The sequence below is a fragment of the Calypte anna genome, chromosome 1, assembly GCF_003957555.1.
Source record: "Calypte anna isolate BGI_N300 chromosome 1, bCalAnn1_v1.p, whole genome shotgun sequence".
Classification (NCBI taxonomy): Eukaryota; Metazoa; Chordata; class Aves; order Apodiformes; family Trochilidae; genus Calypte; species Calypte anna.
Window position 1 is genome coordinate 14,540,388 of NC_044244.1, and position 16,585 is coordinate 14,556,972.

Sequence of the window (16,585 nt, forward strand, 5' to 3'; positions counted from 1 at the left end):
TATTCAAGGCCAGGTTGGACAGGGCTCTGGGCAACCTGATCTGGTTGAAGATGTCCCTGCTGACAGCATGGGGGTCAAACCAGACAACCTTCAGACTAGATGGTCCATTCTAACCCATCTATGATTCTGTGCTTCTAAACTGTGATTTTTACAAAAATCTATTGATATTCTAGTTCAATTATTTTCTTGATTAAATGAATTGAAAGCAATTATTCCAAGCCACTATAAATTCTTTCAAAAAGGAAATAGCTTTTTTTTTCCTGAATACCTAAAAATTAATGAATTGTTGGAAGTTTCACTGTCACTCAGATGCAAGAGCTTTCATTCATAAGACTGCCGTACTTGTACTTTCTCCATCTGTTCCCAAATTCTCTCCCGCATCACCAGATGTGGGTGCCTGACCCCACGGCCCCCTCAGCACTGCCCGCCCGCAGCCCCCAGGGGCGGGCGCTGCCCCTTTAAGAGCCGCCCCGCCCCCGCCCCCACCGCGCTGTTCCCTGCACCCGCCTCCGATAGGGGGCGCCCGCGGCCATCGCCGCCGCTTCCTCCCCGGCCCATTGCGCCTGCGCGAGTCCGCGGAGTCCTTGGAGCGGCGGCAGCGGCGGCGGGCGCGGGCGCGGGTGCGGAGATGCAGCGCTGGGGACGCGTTTCTTGTGCGCTGGCTCGGGTACGGCGCCTGCGGGGAACGGCACTGCCGCGGAGCGGGCGGGAGGGGAGATAAACCGCGCCCTGCCTGGGAGCTCGGGCCCGGGGCTTTCTTCACGCAACCCCCCACCCCCACCCCTCGGTGGGAGCGGGCGTCAGGGCGGGCGGAGCCGAAGCCGGAGCAGGCGCCCTGGGGCTTGGCTGCGCTTCCCAGGCTCCCTCCGTCCCCTCCCTCCGACCCTTCTGCCTCTGCTTTCGCCCTCCTCGCACGGGTCAGCCTCGGCCCGGCTGAGGTGTCAGGGTGCCCGCCGTGCCGCCCGGGCCCGGGCAGGCCTCACGCCGCCCCGGGAGCTGTGGGCTCGGCGTCTTGTCCCCGCTGCCGTGACACTGTTGGTGCTGCCCCTCCCGGGAGCAGAGGAGGGTGTCAGATGAGGGTGTCCCGGCCCGCAGGAGACTTCCCCCGGAGCCGGTCGGTCAGGCAGACGCTCCCGTGGCTGTGGAAGTTTTCCGCAGCCTCAGTCGCTTCCCGCCTTTTGGGCAACACTGAGGGATCAGAAATAGTTTTAGGAGAATCCTCTGCTCCAGGCACAGGGCGATCGGCCCCTGTGCTATCCCATGGCAATTAAAAAGTCTGGCCAGAACCACCTCTGAGGTGATGTTGCCTGTGTTCCATGGTTATGGATCAAGAAGAGTTAATGAACTCCCGTGGGTGCCCAGTTCCTGTCATTAAGTGGTTTGAGAGCCCTGTATGAAGAACTGAAAGTTTGTGTAGCTGGAGGCAGCCTGAGGTGAGGATGACATGAGAAGAGGATGAGGTTGCAGAGCAGCTTCTACCTCTGGTTACAGCCAGTGCCCTCTGTGTCTCCTTCAGTCCTGTTCCTGTTTTGGTTGCGTATTTCTGTGCTTGAATGCTTACCTTTCTTCAAGGGTAGAAGAAGCTCCAACTTTAAAGTTTTTTTGCCTTTCTAGAGGAGCCATTTTGACCGAATTCATCATGGACTCCAGGGAGTTTGTGCAGTGTCACAAAGGACTTACGCTGATCAAGGTAATAAACTGAAGACTTCCATTGGATAAATTAAAACCAAAACAACCCAAGCCCCCTAAAACAAATCAGTGCTCAGACTTAGTCTTCCATCAGTGGAATCCATGTCAGTGTGTAGATTTTGGGTACTGGAACAGGTTGCCTAGGGAGGTTGTTGATGCCCCCTCCCTGGAGGTGTTCCAGGCCAGCTTGGATGAGGCCTTGAGCAGCCTGGTCTAGTGGAAGGGTCCCTGCCCATGCAGAGGGGGTGGAACTGGATGATCTTTCCATTCCAACCCTAACCATTCTATGATTCTGTGGCTTAAGTGAAAATAGTGCCTTATTTACCTTGTTTGATTTCAAGCTATAGCTATAAATAGAGGTTGAACTTTAATTACCAACACTGTTCTTACGTTATATTCCAAAGGAGATTGTGTTTACAGTTGAATTAAGTACAAAGTTCATAGCTTTTGCTGTGTTCGTAATCAATAGAGGTTGCATAGATAACCTGTTTCAGCTGTATTTTCTCCTTTATTTTACTGATTTTATGATAATCAGTAAGCATTTTGCTTTCACATCAAACATAGGTGATATGTTGGGAAAGTGCTATAATAAACTATCCAGACATCTTGCATTAAATTCTTAAAGGATTTACAGCAAGAAGGATGGATCAGACAGAATTAATTTTCTTCATTTTGTTATATATTATTTTCCCTGGAAAATTTAAGACTAGCTGTTTTTATTGCACACTGAAAACCTACATTCAGTCTTTCCCTTTGTCCAGAAACTTATTCAGATCAGAGGTGTAATCTAGTTATTTAAAATTAGTTTATTCAGTTACATAATTCACTTTGCTTTTAATTTTTTTTCAGACATTAATTACTTCAGAGATTATAAGCTAGTACTTCTGCAGGAAAATTTAAGTTTCTGAAGCAAAAATAACTGAAACGTTTTCTGTTTCAGTTGACGCTGATGTCACCGTTATTGGCTCTGGTCCTGGAGGTTATGTTGCTGCTATCAAAGCAGCTCAGCTTGGATTTAAGGTAAGATGAGACCTCACTTAGGCAGCAGGATGTTCATACAGATTCATCCAGAACTTGAAATGTGTTTGTGTGGTATTGAAAAACAAATTCTTCTGTCACATCTTATGTCACCAGATGTTACTGACATGTTGGTAATATTTCTTTACCTTGATTACCCAGATTATACAGAAGCTGAAATGGAGATGTGAAGGTATTACTGTCTGTAACCCTGCTAGGCTACTGATAAAGCTGTTGAGGAAAGATTGTGTTTGATTGGAAGTGATAACTGAGGTGGGATTATACTCTTATGGAAGAGAAGGTGGGAAAACAAAGTTAGGAAGGAATTCTTCTCCCAGCGAAGGAGAGGGGGATGGGAGGAGAAATGGAGACAGTGACAGTGCCACTGGAAACCTGTCCTGAAGAACAGAGTGAACTCAAAAGAGAAAAAAAACAGTATTCAGCTGATATTTTTTTTGAATGTGAGTAGAGGAATTACACTGTGTGAGAATTTTGCAGATGAAAATGTCTGTAGAAATACTACTGTATTTCTAATTTGCATTACATTCCAGTATCTAATTTACATTTATTTTTCTTCATCTCTGTTGTTCTGCCTGTTGTCTTTGCATATTTTTTGAAAGAGGCAGTTTCTGTCTGATGTGTATTAATGATGTGTCATTTAATTGAGTATTGTGAGAGTAGTATGCGTGTAATGCATTTCAGATTTTCTACAGGAAAATACACTTAGGAATGTGATTTCAGCAGCATTTTTTTACCTTAGTATGAGGCCAGCTCACTCCCCTGGCAGTACATGGTTCCCCTCTCAATTTTTTTAAATCTGAGAAGGCAATGCCAGCAGTCTTCAGCATGTTCCTGCTGACTGATGTGTCCTGGTGCTTCTAAGGTGTGACATCTGGATTTCATGACAAAAACGGGTTGATTAGACCAGCTGGTCAGGACAGGAACTCCTGTTGATGAGTGGAGTTCCAGTGAAGCACTGGAATGGGCACCCAGGTAGAGGGTAGTCTTCACCCTTGCATATTTTCAGAACTTGGCTGTACAAGGCCTTGGGCCAGGTGATACAACATTGACTGTGTTTGGAGCAGGAGGTTTGACTAGATGCCCTCCAGAGTAGTCCCTTCAACCCAAATTTTTCTGTAATTCTATATTTTTTCTGTAAAGTATTGTCCCTCATTGGCCAGTACTACCACAACTGGGTTTCAGTGGTGTCTCTCTGGATGTCTTTCAGCCTTTGAATGTGTACCAAAATACAAATGTTTGGTATTTCATTAAGAAGTTTCTGACCTAGTGCAGATAATTATGTTGTCTTTATCCAGGTTTGTGAATTTTTTTGTTGTCTTAACACTTTTGCTTTTAGATGTATGTTGTTACTGAGCTGTTAGTACCTGAGAAAAAAGGTGCTCAGTGCTAAAGGTTTTAATCAAGGCTGAGGCCTTCTGCCATGTAGAAGTTCTATTTTTTTACCTTTGCACACTTTGATGTTAGCAAGTTGATAAGAAGGAAATTAAATATTAAATATTTTCCATCCCTGTTGGTATTGACCTTATTTTGCTTTGGTTTGCTTTACTTTATTTTTTCTTTCTCTCTAGGTATTGGCACAACTTTATGGCAATGGATCCTGCAAGATAGCATGTTTAGAGAGGGAAATGTTGTTTGTGGTTTGGGGTTTTGTTCTGTTCTTTTTTCTTTAAGGAAAAGTTCATTTAATTGTAGGCTGTGCTGGTTCATATATTTTATGGTTAATTGTTTTTAGGAACCTTGCATGATGAACGTTTCTGCTTTTTGCAGGTGCTTGGCTTTTTTCAACTTTAAGGGGAACATCCTTCACAGAGCTGAGTGTTGAATTTTATTGAGGCAACTTTGTGGATTTTTGAAGTAGAACAGTATTTAAACCTGTATAAATGATGCAATGGGAAATGTAACTTTCTTCTGGTAGAGAATTTTGTGGCAAAGAGCCATTTTGTGTTTTTTAAGTTAATAAAAAATGAGAGAGGGGAAATATGAGCCATAAAATAAATCTAGGAATGAAATTAATGAGGCACTTGTAGAGGAGGATTTATTTGATAAAGGCATGGTCTTTGTCATTGATTCCAATTTGTGAGATATCCTATAAGTGAATTGCTAAAAAATCCCTCCTTTTCCTTTTTTTTTCCCCAGACTGTCTGTGTGGAAAAAAATGAAACATTAGGTGGAACCTGTTTGAATGTTGGATGTATTCCATCCAAGGTAAGTGTACATCGTTCATCATAACTTCATTTGAAACAACAAATACATGCATGACTTGGAGGAAGGTTAAGGAGTTTCTCAAGATTGATGTACTTCCAATAAAAATTGAAATTGTAATACAAAAGAGATGAGGATCCAAATAAATACAAGTGACACAGAGGTTTAAAATTTTGTTTGTTCAGTAGAAATGTTTTATCTGAAAACTGCTCTCTGAGGCCTCCCTGATGAGAGAGAGGAATACAGATGCATCCTTCCCTCAGATGTTGGGTTGGTGTTGTAACCATGGCTACTGTTCCAGATGGTTGTATCTTTTGTAGTCTGCCTTAACAATTTTAGATTGTTGCACCTCTTGTACCGTGTGAAGTTCTAGATTGTCTCGTATCAGTCTGTGCAAAATAAAGTGGTAGCATGTCCTAGATTATGTAGTTGTGTTAAAGTGATGCTGAACTGTGTCACTAGAGGTAGACATATAAATGTGAAATGTGAGGTAGACATATAAATGTTTCCCTTAGAGAGGGAAAGGTACTTCTGAAAATCATGATTTCTGGTTTTGGTTGGATGCATCACACTGAAGAGAGCTGTCTTTGTTGACAGTAGAAAGAGCCTAGTTGGTTAGCCCTTGAAATACTCACCTAAGCTCAACTAGTATTCTCTAGCCCCAAAAGATGGCCTGAAGAGTGGGGCTGGTAGTGCTTGTGGGGAGAAAAAAGGGAGAGTACAAGGTATACACTCTGGAAGAAAGGAGAGGTAACAAGAGATTCAGAAGAGCCTGATATTTGATGTTGATTCATTTTTAAGTAGTTTCAGAGCCAGGGCATTGTAAGAACAGCACTGATGGTAGATGAAATGAGTCTGCCTCAGCAGGTAAGGGAGACACAGGAAATGCCAGGTCTGTGATGCCTGTAGGAGTAGACATAATGTTCTTACCAAGATCCCTCCTAACTATATTGCTGTTTCTAATCCGTCTGCTCAGAGAGCTGCTATTAGCATTGAAGGAGAAAATACAGAATAAATACCAAGTTTTCTAAAAATAATTTATTCATTTTCCTAAACATTTTAGTAAACAATGTAACAAAATACAGAAAAACATAATATAGAGTCCAATTCCATAAATGAGATGTTGATCAACACAGTGTAACTTCGAAACTCTGCTAGTATGTGTATATTGGGCATGGAATTTTTTCCTTCCTAATTGCTGAAGTCTTAAGCAATGACTGTGTCTTTAGTTAATGTTGAATCTTACAGATTTAGGGTTTTGACACTTACGTGAAGTGGGCAAATGAATTTCAAAGGGAGAGTTGGTAGGACTTAATTATAAGAATGATAATTATATTATTCTGACAGGTTTACTCAAGCACATGTGTATAAGTCAGGTATCTCAATCTGCTGTGCCTGCTTTAAGTTTCAGTGTGTGCAAACCTTGCACTGTTGACCTTGCACAGATATTGATAATTTAATTTTTGGAATGACTGTAGCAAAAGGCATAATGTTTCTTACCAATATCCCTCTATGTTGCTGTTTCTAATGAAAATACATTTTAGAGGTTCTGCATTTCAAGATCATAGATGTCATTACAAAAAGTTTCTGATTTTGTCTTTTAATTCTGAGTGATAAGTCTCCTGAGGTAGCTCTAAGCCAACTAGCTTTTTTTTTTTTTTTTAATATCCATGAAGTAATTTCCAATTTCTCTGGTGAGATGAGCAGGAAAGATAGGTGTGAATTTAACTATTTTCTGCTTTTAAATAGGTAACTTCATAGAACTAAATGTGCACATTTCTGTGTTTGAAATATAGCTTTGAAAATACATATGTGTTGGAATTCTGCAAAACATTCTTACTATTAAGAAAATAGTACCTGCTTATTTTTTCCTGATAGTATAGTAAATAATTAATTCAACTTTGAATGTGTGTCCCAATTCACATTTCTGTGTGTGTATTTTAGGCCCTGCTGAACAACTCACATCTCTATCACTTGGCCCATGGAAAAGATTTTGCTAATAGAGGAATCGAACGTGAGTGTGAAAAGCCCCTACCAGTCAGTGCCTTGTAACAGTTTCCATCAACAAGCAATCTTAATCATTCAGATACTATTTAGATTTATAAATCTAATCCTTTATCTGTCAGTTGGAGTGCTAGGGATATGTGTTTGCTTGAATCATGGATAGACAAGTTGTGTTTGAGCATTGTAACACTGCTTTTTCATATAGCACTTTTTGAATACAATGGTTAGCTTTTAGTAGGGCCTTTTGACTAACTTTGCTGTGTCAGAGGTAATTGTGTTAAGAGTAACTCCTTTAAATAAAAACACTGGAATGCTTGACAAGCTTTTTTAACCTTAGTTACAGGAATTCGTTTAAATCTAGAGAAGATGATGGAGCAGAAGAGAGGTGCAGTGAAGGCATTGACAGGTGGAATTGCTCATTTATTTAAACAAAACAAGGTTAGTTTGGATTATATACTAGGTATATCCATTTTTTTTTCTTAATTTCTTGCTTTTTACATTTTCATATTCTTCCCGCATGACTTGAATTCAAGTGACTGACTTGGCAAGGGCAGAATTTGAATGGTTCTTTTCTAGGAAGTTTTAAAATGGAACAGTTCATTCTTAATCTGCTTAAAAGAATAGAATACAATTACTTTGTGTTATGTACCACATGGTGATGTAAAGTTACATGTTAGCAGGTTCTCTGAAGCATTAGTGGGAGTCAGATTAAATGTACTATAATTTACTTAAGTGATTTGAATATGAATTTTCTGTGTTCTGATTACTGAAGGTTGTACATGTATCTGGGTTTGGAAAAATAACTGGCAAAAACCAAGTCACTGCAACCAAAGAAGATGGCAGCACACAAGTTATAAATACAAAGAACATACTTATAGCTACGGGCTCAGAAGTTGCTCCCTTCCCTGGAATTACTGTATGTATTTGAAACCTTAGTGGTGCTTTCAGTTTGTTATATCCACATAATTTAATGAGTAATAGTTTTTTACATCTAATTTTACTTCACCTTCTGAATGTTTTATATGTCATGTATGAGAGATTGTAAACCTCCCTTTGTGGATTTCTTTGTCAATAGATTGATGAAGATAGTATTGTGTCATCCACTGGTGCACTGTCACTGAAAAAAGTTCCTGAGAAGATGGTTGTCATTGGTGCAGGAGTCATTGGTGTGGAACTGGTGAGAGGATATTTAAATCACTTGGTCTTTCATTTATAAAGGAACGGGATGTTACTTTTTTGTTATATTAGATTGTGCTGCTGTGATTTAACAGGAGTTTGGTTGAGTCAGTTGTAATGAAACAGTTTGGACTTCCCAGGCTGCCAGCTCCATTCTCCACCAGAAAAGCTGGGAGTAGTGGTTGCAGGATCAGTGCTCCTGCAGCTGGTTAGCTAGAGAGAGAAATGAGAGAGGAACATAGAGCACCTGACATACAGGGCTGGGTTCATTTGAGGTGTGTGTCTGTGTTACTTTTCACTGAAGTTTTATGTATAGATGAATGAACTCTCTGGGTCTTGTTTGTTTGTTTGTTTGGATTTTTTTTAAAGGGAAATTTATTTTAAGCCAGGATAAATTCAGGTGGATAGCATTTATTACCAAGAAATGTTTATGTGATACTATTGTACTCATTCTGTGTAACAGCCAAAGGACTGGAGACTTTGTAGTTCATCTTTTTCTGAGTCCTTTTGCCTCATAGCTACATGGTTCAAAAATAATGTAAAATGCAAAAATAATGCATATTTGCTCATCTTGCAACTGCTTGAAAATCTGTGCATCTACTGACCAGCAGGGAAAGAGTAAGCAAAGTGAAATACTGTGTTGAATGGATGTAGGCAACTGCAGGTAAACAGGGTGTATATGAGTTTTTTTGGTGAAGCTGATGATAGTGGTTATGGTTATAAAAACATATGGAAGCAGCAGTGGTTCCATTTTGCATAACATTTCCTTAACACCATATTGTTTTGATTTAATTTGTATTAGATTAATTTGTGTTAGAACATCACAAACCATTTTCTTTGGTTTTTCTGAGCTACATTCAGATTCTTTTATTTTTAATTTTTCTATACCTGTAGTCTGAAATTTTCTTTGGTTTTTCTGAGCTACATTCAGATTCTTTTATTTTTAATTTTTCTATACCTGTAGCCTGAAACATACCTAATTTATACTTAATTATATAGTTAGCTATTTTTTTAAAAGCTGAATTCTGCAAATTCAGTCATTCAAGTTTTGGGTATGCAGACAAGCAGTGATAAGTCAATATTTTTATGGAAATGCTGGAGTAAATGGGGCTTGCTTTATTCTATGCTAACACTTGTAAAAAGTGATAGGTTGGCTGTTATGTGTTGTCCTGTGTTTGAAAACTTTATAGTCTGTGATAAAGTATTTGGTAAGTATCAAAGAAATCTGAAGGCTTTTTTTCAAAAACTCTTTATCTATATTGTTGTGACTGCAGGGCTCAGTTTGGCAGCGCCTCGGTGCAGATGTGACAGCTGTTGAGTTCATGGGCCATGTTGGTGGAATGGGAATTGACATGGAGATCTCTAAAAACTTCCAACGTATTCTTCAGAAACAGGGATTTAAGTTTAAACTGAACACCAAAGTTACTGGTGCTACCAAAAAACCAGATGGAAAAATTGATGTAGCGTAAGTGCTTGACATAAAACTAAAGGAATGCCATATGTATGTTCTTCCTCCCAAACCATCAAACCTATTTTAAAATGCAGTCTGGTATTTTTTTAAACCAGAAAAATGGATTTAAGATAAAACTTAGTTCTTTAGTGAAACTGAATTTTTATCCTGAATTGTGACTTACAGAGCTCAGAATTTTGTGTCCTAGATTGCTGAGACAGGAGAGGTTCTATTGACTTGGAGTTGAAGTCATGCTAATTTAATACAGTGTTTTTACAGTGAGATAGCAGTAACTTTATTTTTCAGGGAATGTGTTTTCTTCTGTTATAGTTAATGTAAACACAATTGTTCATACAGTAATTTTCAAGCCATTAATTCTTGGCTGCTTACTGAAAGGGCTGTTTTGTCCATACCTTATCTTGTCTCAAAATAAGCCAATACAGAAACATATAAAGCAAATTAGCTTTGTAAAAGCATATATACATATACAGTGCTTATTCTTGATGTGTTGTCTATGCAGAAACAACTAAAGTTAGAGTTTTAAGAAAATACTTCATGTTACTTAACAGCACTAAGCCTAAATGTGCTTTTCACTGGAATCTTCATGTGATGACTTGTATTTGTTCTGTCACCATACATTTGGATAGTCTGTCCTCCACTGCTGTAAAACTCCTACATTTGGGCTTCTTTACATCTCATGCTGATGCTGGTTGGATCTCATGTAGTCTGTTACTACATTTAGAGTTTCATTTTGGTGCAGGAGTGTGGTTTTGAAACACTTACTACTTCACTTCCTATGCTTTGGTTCTCATGAACTGAACTTGTTCTTGGTGCAGTCAAACACAAAGATCTACTTGAGGGGTACAGCTGATGCAGGGCAGCTGCTAACAGGTGTTTTGTTCTTGGGCCAGAAGAAAGCTTGCTCAGAACGCATGGCCCTACCCTCTCCAAGAGGTATATGGTTTGGATGTTGTAGTCAGCACCAGTGATTTTGCTGTACAGATTTGATGCTACCAGGCCATGCTTCTTGCTAGTGGGCATGTTCCCTGAAGGTCTGTATCTGAGGGTTTTTGTCCCTTCCTCCCTCTTCTACTCTCAACTCTTGAAAGGAAGAAGTGTGGGGCAGGCTGAATTGTAGTATTTTGGATGCCAGATCCAGACAGTAGGTCACCATCTGGATCATGATATTAGTTACTAGTTAGAGAAATACAATACTGAAAGTTAACAGCTTTGTTTTTGCTGTTTATTTTTCTATAGTCTTGAAGCTGCTGCTGGTGGCAAGGCAGAAGTAATAACTTGTGATGTGCTCCTGGTTTGCATCGGCAGACGCCCTTTCACAAAAAATCTGGGTCTTGAGGAGATGGGAATTGAACTTGATAAGAAGGGGAGAATCCCAGTCAATAACAGGTTCCAAACCAAAATTCCAAAGTAAGTAAGCCAACGTTTTTTTTTAATTTTAAAAGCAGAGCTATTATTTTTAAAAGTTTAACCTATAAAAGCTCTTTGTTGTTTTAATTGTAGAATGCAGCTCTCTTTTCTGAAGGGAAAACTCAAGATTTCTCTTTATTTCAGGAACTAAGGAATTTTAGTCAACCTTTGAAGAGTGATATAATTTAAAATCCTGTCACTAATTTAATGCCACCAATACTTCTTGAAGTGTGGTCATTCTATGGAAGCTGCTCTTTTATACTTTGTATTTCTTTTGAATACAAAATACAGTGTTTTATTCTGTTTTGATTAGAGTATTCAATAACATGTTTCAAACTGACTACTATAGAAGGTAGCCCAGGTGTGCTAGGATATTTTTAAACAGTGTCTTATTCTGTTTCATTGGTCTGATAGCATCTATGCTATTGGTGATGTAGTTGCTGGACCTATGCTGGCCCACAAAGCTGAGGATGAAGGCATTCTCTGTGTGGAAGGGATGGCTGGGGGAGCTGTGCACATCGACTACAACTGTGTACCCTCTGTGATTTACACTCACCCTGAAGTGGCCTGGGTTGGCAAATCAGAAGAACAGTTGAAAGAGGAGGTACTGTTTGTGTTCCTCTCAGACAAAACTGTTTTTCCACCTTGAGTGAGGTTTCATTGCCTAGTACTTTATCTAGCTACTTTTTATAGGAGAATTTCTGCATCTGAACTTACTGTATTGGATGATTCTCTCCTGTATGCCACTTTCCCAAGGAATACAGTCCTCTTTATGTTCTCTGATGTATCTCTCTCTGTATTGTACATTTGCTTAATTTTTTTTAATAACACCTTTGTACCCCATTTGGTTTTTGTTCTCATGCATTGTTCCGCATGTGTCTTGCCTGGCTTTTATTTTTGTATCACTTCAGGTTTCCTATTCAGCAAATTGCCTGTATTGTTACATTGTTCTTGTTGGTCATTAACTCAGGAACACATCTATTTTGTAGGGTGTAGAATACAAAATTGGGAAATTTCCATTTGCGGCAAACAGCAGAGCAAAGACAAATGCTGACACAGATGGCATGGTGAAGATCCTTAGTCAAAAATCAACAGACAGGATGTTGGGTGCTCACATTTTAGGCCCTGTAAGTATTGTAAATTGTGCTGCTGTCTTGGCCTTGTAAGGGTTATTTAATTTAGCATTGCAGAGTTGCAAAGCAGTTGCCAAGTTAAGAGAAGTGCTTGTAAAAAGGAGGGTTTGAGTCTACCATAGTCACTTTTATTTACTGTTCTCTTCTGTAGCTCTGCCCTCCTCCCTCTTTTCTGTTAGCTGCTTTTAGACTCAGCATTTGGGCTTTCCTAGCAATTGCTGGAGTTAATTGTTTTCTCTCTGTTTTTTGTTTGGGTTTGTTTTTTTTAAATTAATTTTTATGAAAAACAAAAATTCTTAACTCAGTTTCTGGAAGCTGAGGGAGCTGAACAGACTTCTGCAGCCTTTTCAGTGATACTTTCTTCCCTGTCCCCCTGTGAATTTCAGATTTGAGCAAAGTTAGTAACCTTATTCCACAGTCACTAAATCTTCAAGTTATGGAACTTCAATTAAAAATAATATGTAAATATTAAAAGTGAGAATTATATTTTGAAAAAGTATCACTTCCCACTGTCCTGCACAGTCCAAAGTTAGATCCTAATCTCTGTTTTGCATTTATTAGTTTTAAATAATCTTTTTATTTTCTGAGGATGTACACAGAAACACAGCTTTTTAAAAAAGAAACACTAAAACTACTCTCCATTTTCTCGGAAAATAAATTGTATTCCTGTGAACAGGTTACATTGTCAGCACTGGTGGATAGGCTTTTTCTTTCTTCATCCAATCCCCATAATTTGTGATGGGTATAAGGCCTTATGCTGGTTATTTTCTCTCACAATGCCAGTCACCTAAAAATCTACTCCTTAGAGGAAACACAGCCTATGGCATCATTGTGAGACAGTAATTTTCTTCATTAAACCTTAAAATTAAAGATCTGAATGCTGAAAATGTAACGGATTTCACTGTTTATTTTCAACTCCTCAAGGAAAGGTTCCCTGGTTTATTTGGAGTTCCATTTATCTAGATACTACTGGAAAGCTACTTAGCTTTCCAGAATGGCACTGAAGTTTTGGGTCTGTTTTCAGCAGTGATAATGTACAGGAGCTTTGATCAGAATTTGTGCATGATGTGATCAGTATCTTGTGGTGGAAAAATGCCCAAATTTTGCACAGCACTTGGTAATGAGAAAACTGGTACTGTTACTGAGAAGTATCTCTAGACTTGCATTAGGCTTGAGCAGTCACCAAAGAGATAAGGACCTGTGAGTGACATTAGAACACAGCTGAAGTGCTGGTAGCTTCAAGCTTTCTAATCTTGTTTTCATTTGGGGAAAAATGTGTACTTACAAGCTGTTAGCACCTCAGAAGAACCTGGACAACTGCATAAAGGTTTGTGCTAATTACAGATAACATTAAATTACAGGGTGCTGGTGAAATGGTTAATGAAGCTGCCCTTGCTATGGAATATGGAGCCTCATGTGAAGATGTAGCCAGAGTCTGCCATGCCCATCCAGTAAGTTTTTTCTAAACAGACTGTTGAACACCAGGGTTACACAGACATGATGTAATTACATGTAAATATTAATGACTTGTACTTTTTTGTGTTTGCTCTCTACAGACAGTGTCAGAAGCCTTCAGGGAAGCAAACCTAGCAGCATCTTTTGGCAAAGCTATCAACTTCTAAAGTACAAGAGCAGATCTTCTACATGTATGGTACATCTCTGAAAATGGACTGTGGGCCCTTAAGGAAGGCAGAGGCTGATGATTTTAGGACTGAATTAATTGAATCTCTTCAATGTAAACATCAAGTATTTAAATAAGTAGGGTTTGAAACAAGTGGAATTATCCAGTCTCTGTAAATTAAATACTTAAAATATCATTTATTTACATGGTGAATGTTGCAGAAAAACAGCCTGACAGGACTTCTCTTGAAAACCAAACATCTTGCTACAGCATGGGATTATCAGGTGTGCTGGTCAAAACTCTGTGTAAGTGTCCAGCATACCTGGTGTTTTCGTATTTGAAGTAGTGATAGACTAAACCCGTTGAATGCTGGCACTTGTAATGCTGCTGGCACTTCAAATGCCACTGTCACTTCCGCACAAAATGTGTTTCCTTCTGGAAGGATTAACTTGATATTTAACCTGTTTCTTACATACAAGTACCAAAATTTGTTTTGACCTAGTAGTGTTAGGATTTGGGGAGAGGAGGGGCTCAGATATTTCAATTAAAGCTCTATTGACTTTTAAAAGAGAAAATTACTTTGTGTTGTGTGTGATTCTCCACACATGATGTTTTCACATTGAAAACTTGTCAAGGCAAAAATCAAGTGCTTATGAAGAAATGAAAGATTGAAGAAAAGTTAATCTTAATGCTACTTAATCTTTTCATGTTTTGAAGCTTTCATTGTCCAACTATCTTAAACTTGAAACTCTAAAACTTGAGTAGTGAAGCAGGGCTTGCTGTTAAGTGCTATGGCATGAGGGTTATTCTGCACCTCCATACACCAGGGCTGCAGTGTCAGCTCTCCACAGTTAAGACATACTTACTCTGTTTTCTATTTAGCGCTCTCTTTGTGTCCATTCTGTAACAAGAGAGCTTAATAAATATTTAACATGACTAGAGGGTTGTCTTGGGTTTTGTTTGCTGATGGGTCCTGTTACTCCTTTTAGTGCCTAGATTGTTGGTTACGTGACAAAACTCACAAACATGTGGCATCTTTGCAAGATCCCTGATGTGCACAGGGAATGTGCCCAATTCCAGTAGCTCATTTTTAAGTTTTATTTTGCTGGCTGCCTTTTTTTTTTTTTTCCTGTGCTCTTTTGCCTTGAAGATAGCCTTAATACCTGCATGTATTGTGTCTTTTTATTATGTCAGTGGCATGATGGATGAGATGTGCTTTCAGAAAATGCTGCAAAAACTACTTGGTTTTGTGTATAGACAAGATGGTTGTATCCTTCTGCCTTTTTTAGAATTTCTTACTAAGAATTGATACGGGATCCATACTGAGTGATGGGAATACATGCCAGCCTTACCATTTTATTACCATATCAGTTAATCAACATCCATCAGTGATGCTCTTTTTTGTTTTGTTGGTTGGTTGGCTTTGGGTTTTTTGGGTTTGTTTTTTTTTAAGTCCTGTTTTCAGTATAACTGTGGTTAAACCATGACAGCTCACTAGTTATCACCAGCTTTTGAGATGATGCAGCATATCCATGAATTAATATGTATCTGTTTCCAGGTGTTAGGAAGTTGCTGAGGGGAAAGCAAAAGTGAGGTAACAGTGAGGAAAGAAAAACTTGATTGTTCATATAGAGCTAGACATTTTGTTATCACTTCTCCCTGCTTTAGGTAAATGCTGTTAAGTGTTCATGTGGTAATTTGCAAGTTCTTCCTAGAAGCTCTGCTCTTGCAAAAACACCTTTGTGTCTACTCCCTGACTTCCCTCAGTACTTGTGGCAGTCTCACTGCGGTTCGGCCTTGAGATTCATCAGTTAAAAATTCTCATTCCTCACCTTGTTCATGTTAAATATGTTTGGAAAGTCAGGGAAACTTTAATTGAGAATACTGCTAAAATTATACTGGAGACTATAGTGCCCCAGACAGCTGAAAATACAATTTAAGGCCTTAAGACACTTACTGTGTCATTAGTTCTCTCGCTGCCGTTCCTGTTGTAGTTAAGTGTACAGAGTATTTGTGAAGGTAAAAGCAAGATGAGCTACTGAGCCACCTGCCCATGGTCTGAGAGCAACCAAGTCTGAATGTTGCAAAGTTTGCAGGCTGTATTTGTAGGAGCTGCTAAGTACACTGGCAGCGAAAGATCTGTGTCACTGGTATGTTAATCAGTTCCTGCCATGGACATTTTCCTCTAGGATTTGTAAACTGTGGAGCTTAAGGGTAGTTATTTATTGAAGCAGTCAGTTTGCTTAGGTGGTGACACGTTCTGATGTAGTTGTCCTGACTTTCTTTTTGCTGAGGTTAGTCAAGGCTGGAGAAGGTGCTGATCAAAGTACATACACAGATACATTCCTGAGGTCAGAGTTAGCAGTCTGGAGGTGTAAACACTTGTTGCAGTTTTGGATTCAAATTTGTTAGCTCATGAAGGTAGCAAACTGATTTGTGCAATGAAGTGCAGTTGTCTGAAGGTGCAGTGCTCTGTATGACCTTGAACTGAGTACAGTGAACTGGATGTTACCATTGCACTTTGAAAAAAGTCTGATTTGTGTTTCATTAAGGGCAAACTGTGCTTAGAGAGCAGCAACATCTGTACAAAGCTCCTTAACTGATTCACACGTAAGTGCTCTGTGATCTTTTGTAGTTCCTTTTCCTGAGAGGTTTGGTTGATCACATGAATTTGGTGCTTGAAATGTGAACCACACTCACCCCTTTGGTTCCAGCCTCTGTTTCCACTTTACATATCAAGTGTTTCATAATTGGCGATGTGAAATTAGGCATTAAGCCTGAATGGATACCATGCACAGGGTAAATAAACCTTTTTGAGTACTATGGTGTAAGTGCTAGGCGGAA

The 16,585-nt window shown here is 39.3% G+C and overlaps 1 protein-coding gene across 1 annotated transcript; it reads left to right on the forward strand.

Annotated features, from left to right (window-relative positions):
- Positions 1-539: 539 nt before the first annotated feature.
- DLD (dihydrolipoamide dehydrogenase) lies at positions 540-14,679 on the forward strand. The gene is made up of 14 exons (XM_030445570.1): positions 540-667; positions 1,615-1,690; positions 2,630-2,709; positions 4,864-4,932; positions 6,874-6,943; positions 7,271-7,371; positions 7,706-7,849; positions 8,009-8,110; positions 9,384-9,574; positions 10,817-10,987; positions 11,402-11,591; positions 11,977-12,114; positions 13,482-13,571; positions 13,677-14,679. The coding sequence occupies exons 1-14, from the start codon at positions 629-631 to the stop codon at positions 13,740-13,742; spliced, it is 1,527 nt and encodes a 508-aa protein (XP_030301430.1). The 5' UTR covers positions 540-628; the 3' UTR covers positions 13,743-14,679.
- The last annotated feature ends 1,906 nt before the right edge of the window (positions 14,680-16,585 follow it).